Source organism: Epinephelus lanceolatus, chromosome 21, assembly GCF_041903045.1.
Source record: "Epinephelus lanceolatus isolate andai-2023 chromosome 21, ASM4190304v1, whole genome shotgun sequence".
Lineage (NCBI taxonomy): Eukaryota > Metazoa > Chordata > Actinopteri > Perciformes > Serranidae > Epinephelus > Epinephelus lanceolatus.
Window position 1 is genome coordinate 34,560,906 of NC_135754.1, and position 3,917 is coordinate 34,564,822.

Sequence of the window (3,917 nt, forward strand, 5' to 3'; positions counted from 1 at the left end):
TAATACGCCTCCTATAATACACCTCCTATAGTACGCCTCCTATAGTACGCCTCCTATAATACGCCTCCTATAGTACGCCTCCTATAGTACGCCTCCTATAATGCGCCTCCTATAGTACGCCTCCTATAATACGCCTCCTATAGTACGCCTCCTATAATACGCCTCCTATAATACGCCTCCTATAGTACGCCTCCTATAGTACGCCTCCTATAGTACGCCTCCTATAATACGCCTCCTATAGTACGCCTCCTATAATACGCCTCCTATAGTACGCCTCCTATAGTACGCCTCCTATAATACGCCTCCTATAGTACGCCTCCTATAATACACCTCCTATAGTACGCCTCCTATAGTACGCCTCCTATAATACACCTCCTATAGTACGCCTCCTATAGTACGCCTCCTATAATACGCCTCCTATAGTACGCCTCCTATAGTACGCCTCCTATAATGCGCCTCCTATAATACGCCTCCTATAGTACGCCTCCTATAATACACCTCCTACAGTACACTATCTATCTATCTATCTATCTATCTATCTATCTATCTATTTATCTATGTATCATCTATCTATCAATAATAATTACAGATTACAGAGTTTCCTCAGAAACTTCACAGAGTGCTGCGGTTCGTTTTCTCTCTCCTGTTTCAACTTGTCTGACTTTCCATTTCTTCATGTCAGGAACAGGAAGAGTCCTGATAAGGTCACGGTGGGTGTGATGTCAGTGTGGTGGGCGGGGCTAAGCTTATATAAGAGCAGCGGAGCTCCTCAGCTCAGACTGACTGAGCTGCCCCACACTGACTGAGTCTGATGGGAGGATGCTGCTGCAGCCTCTCTGGAACGTTCTGCTGGGACACTCGTCCCTCCTGCTCTCACCTGTCTTCCCCGTCCTCTAATATCTATAATACACCTTCTATAGTACACTTCCTATAGTACGCCTCCTATGATATCTATCTATCTGTCTATCTATCTATCTGTCTATCTATGTATCATCTATCTATCTATCTATCTGTCTATCTGTCTATCTATGTATCATCTATCTATCTATCTATCTATCTATCTATCTATCTGTCTATCTATGTATCATCTATCTATCTATCTATCTATCTATTTATCTATGTATCATCTATCTATCAATAATAATTACAGATTACAGAGTTTCCTCAGAAACTTCACAGAGTGCTGCGGTTCGTTTTCTCTCTCCTGTTTCAACTTGTCTAACTTTCCATTTCTTCATGTCAGGAACAGGAAGAGTCCTGATAAGGTCACGGTGGGTGTGATGTCAGTGTGGTGGGCGGGGCTAAGCTTATATAAGAGCAGCGGAGCTCCTCAGCTCAGACTGACTGAGCTGCCCCACACTGACTGAGTCTGATGGGAGGATGCTGCTGCAGCCTCTCTGGAACGTTCTGCTGGGACACTCGTCCCTCCTGCTCTCACCTGTCTTCCCCGTCCTCTTCTCCCTGTCCATCTACCTGTCCTTCTGTCTGCCCTTCCTGTTGCTGGACCTGCTGTCCTCCAGGTGGGCCCTGGTGCGCAGGTACAAGCTGCAGCCTCAGAGCTCTGTCAGCTGGGCTTCGGTGCAGAGCTGCCTGGCCCTGACGCTCTACAACCACCTGGTCTTCATCTTCCCCCTCACCCTTATGCACTGGTACCTGAGGCCACTCCACCTGCCGCAGGAGGCCCCGCCCCTGCCCCGCCTCCTCGCTCAGGTGCTCGTCTGCCTGCTGCTCTTTGACTTCCAGAGCTTCACCTGGCACTTGCTGCACCACAGGGTGCCCTGGCTCTACCGCAACTTCCACAAGGTCAGTACCTGCACGAGACACACTTGAGACACACTTGAGACACCTGCTGCTGATCAGTGATCAGCTGATTATTGATTGCAACATTTTCTCATAATCACTTCATCAAATTTCATGAAATTCAGGTTGTTTTAATGATTTAATCTTGAAACTGGGAATCTGTGGATAAAAACACATTTTAAGTTTATTATTAATTATTGTTAATAAGTTATTAACGAGTAATAATGACAGAACAAAATATTAAATAGATAAATAACCTGATAATTTAATATCTGTGTTTTATTTCCTGACCGTTAACAGTTTGTCATGTTTGTGCTCCTGCAGCTGCACCACACCTACACCTCCACCTCCGCCCTCACCACCGAGCACTCGGGAGCGTGGGAGACTCTGAGTCTGGGCTTCTTCGCCGCCTGCACCCCCGTCCTGCTGGGCTGCCACCCGCTCACCGAGCTCGCCTTCTTCACGCTCAACATCTGGCTGTCGGTGGAGGATCACTGTGGCTACGACTTGCCGTGGGCCACGCACCGCCTGGTGCCACTGGGGCTGTATGGTGGGGCCCGCCACCACGACCTCCACCACCTCAACTCCAAGTGCAACTACGCCCCCTACTTCACCCACTGGGACCGACTGGCCGGGACACTGTACATACCACATGACTGAATTACTGACGGAGGAGTCTGTGAACTGACGGAGGAGTCTGTGAACTGACGGAGGAGTCTGTGAAGTGATGGAGGAGTTTGTGAACTGATGGAGGAGTCTGTGAGCTGATGGTCGAGTATGTGAGCTGACGGAGGAGTCTGAACTGATGGAGGAGTTTGTGAAGTGATGGAGGAGTTTGTGAACTGACGGAGGAGTATGTGAGCTGACGGAGGAGTATGTGAGCTGATGGATGAGTCTGAACTGATGGAGGAGTTTGTGAACTGATGGAGGAGTCTGTGAGCTGATGGTCGAGTATGTGAGCTGACGGAGGAGTATGTGAGCTGACGGAGGAGTATGTGAGCTGATGGATGAGTCTGAACTGATGGAGGAGTTTGTGAAGTGATGGAGGAGTTTGTGAACTGATGGAGGAGTCTGAATTGATGGAGGAGTTTGTGAAGTGATGGAGGAGTTTGTGAACTGATGGAGGAGTCTGAAGTGATGGAGGAGTCTGAAGTGATGGAGGAGTATGTGAGCTGAGGAGGAGTTTGTTGAAACAAGGACGTTTGTGAACAGATTTAAAGCTGAACAAATTTCTGATTGTTCAGAAATGTTTACATCATATTTTCTTTTACATTAAAAGACTGATGGCAAACTGCACAGACACACATATAGACACATATATATTTGTATTATTATTTATTTGTTTATTGAGGAGCGCAGTGAGGACTGATGTGAGCCGCCTGTAACTGTCTGTCTGCAGTAAAATGTTTTTATGTGTTGAATCTTTAAAATCAGAAACTCTGCAGCTTCAGACCAGATGACCTGTTTTAACAGCAGATTTTTTACAGTGTAATTTTGGCCATTATTTTTCATGTTGTTTGAATCATATGAAGAGTTTTATAATGATTTATGTTCCTGTGCAGCTGTGCTGCATCAAGACCACATGTTTATTTATTCTTAATACATCAGTTCATATTGAACAGATGAATAAGGTGCGGACCACGATAGTTTTTATATGAATATATATTTAATATCATTAATGGCAGCTGATTAATGTTGAAGCTACAGTTATATAAAGTCTGAATGTAAACAGACGACAGGAAGTGAAGAGACTGAACTGTGATGTGTCGAGGAGAGAAACTCCTGATGAATGTTTGTCTGAGCTGAAAGTTTCAGACGTGACTGAAAATATGAAATCAGTATTTATATGAATCTGTGAGAATAAACTTTATGAACTAAAGTCAGAGTGTTTCTGTTTCTGATGTTTCAGTCTGATTTATGTTTGTTAACAACTTTAAGGACGAATCAGAAAGAAAATGCATGATGCAAATAAAGAGATGTCCACAAATACATAAACGAGTACAAGTACTCTGTTACTAAAGTACTGTCATCTAAATAAAGTACCTGCAGTAACGGTACTAATACCACAGAGTACAAGCAAAGATGGGCAAAAATACATCAAAATGTATTTTGATACA

General features: G+C 44.8%; 1 protein-coding gene across 2 annotated transcripts; it reads left to right on the forward strand.

The window, feature by feature from the left end:
* The first annotated feature begins 771 nt into the window (after positions 1-771).
* Positions 772-3,679, forward strand: ch25h (cholesterol 25-hydroxylase). 2 transcript variants are annotated; one of them, XR_013488357.1, is made up of 3 exons: positions 772-1,803; positions 2,125-2,746; positions 2,978-3,679. XR_013488357.1 is itself a non-coding variant. In XM_033610832.2 (2 exons), the coding sequence occupies exons 1-2, from the start codon at positions 1,381-1,383 to the stop codon at positions 2,458-2,460; spliced, it is 759 nt and encodes a 252-aa protein (XP_033466723.1). In that variant the 5' UTR covers positions 772-1,380; the 3' UTR covers positions 2,461-3,679. The 2 variants fall into 2 exon arrangements, 1 of the variants encoding a protein (XP_033466723.1); XM_033610832.2 differs by having other exon boundaries at positions 2,125-3,679.
* Positions 3,680-3,917: the final 238 nt, after the last annotated feature.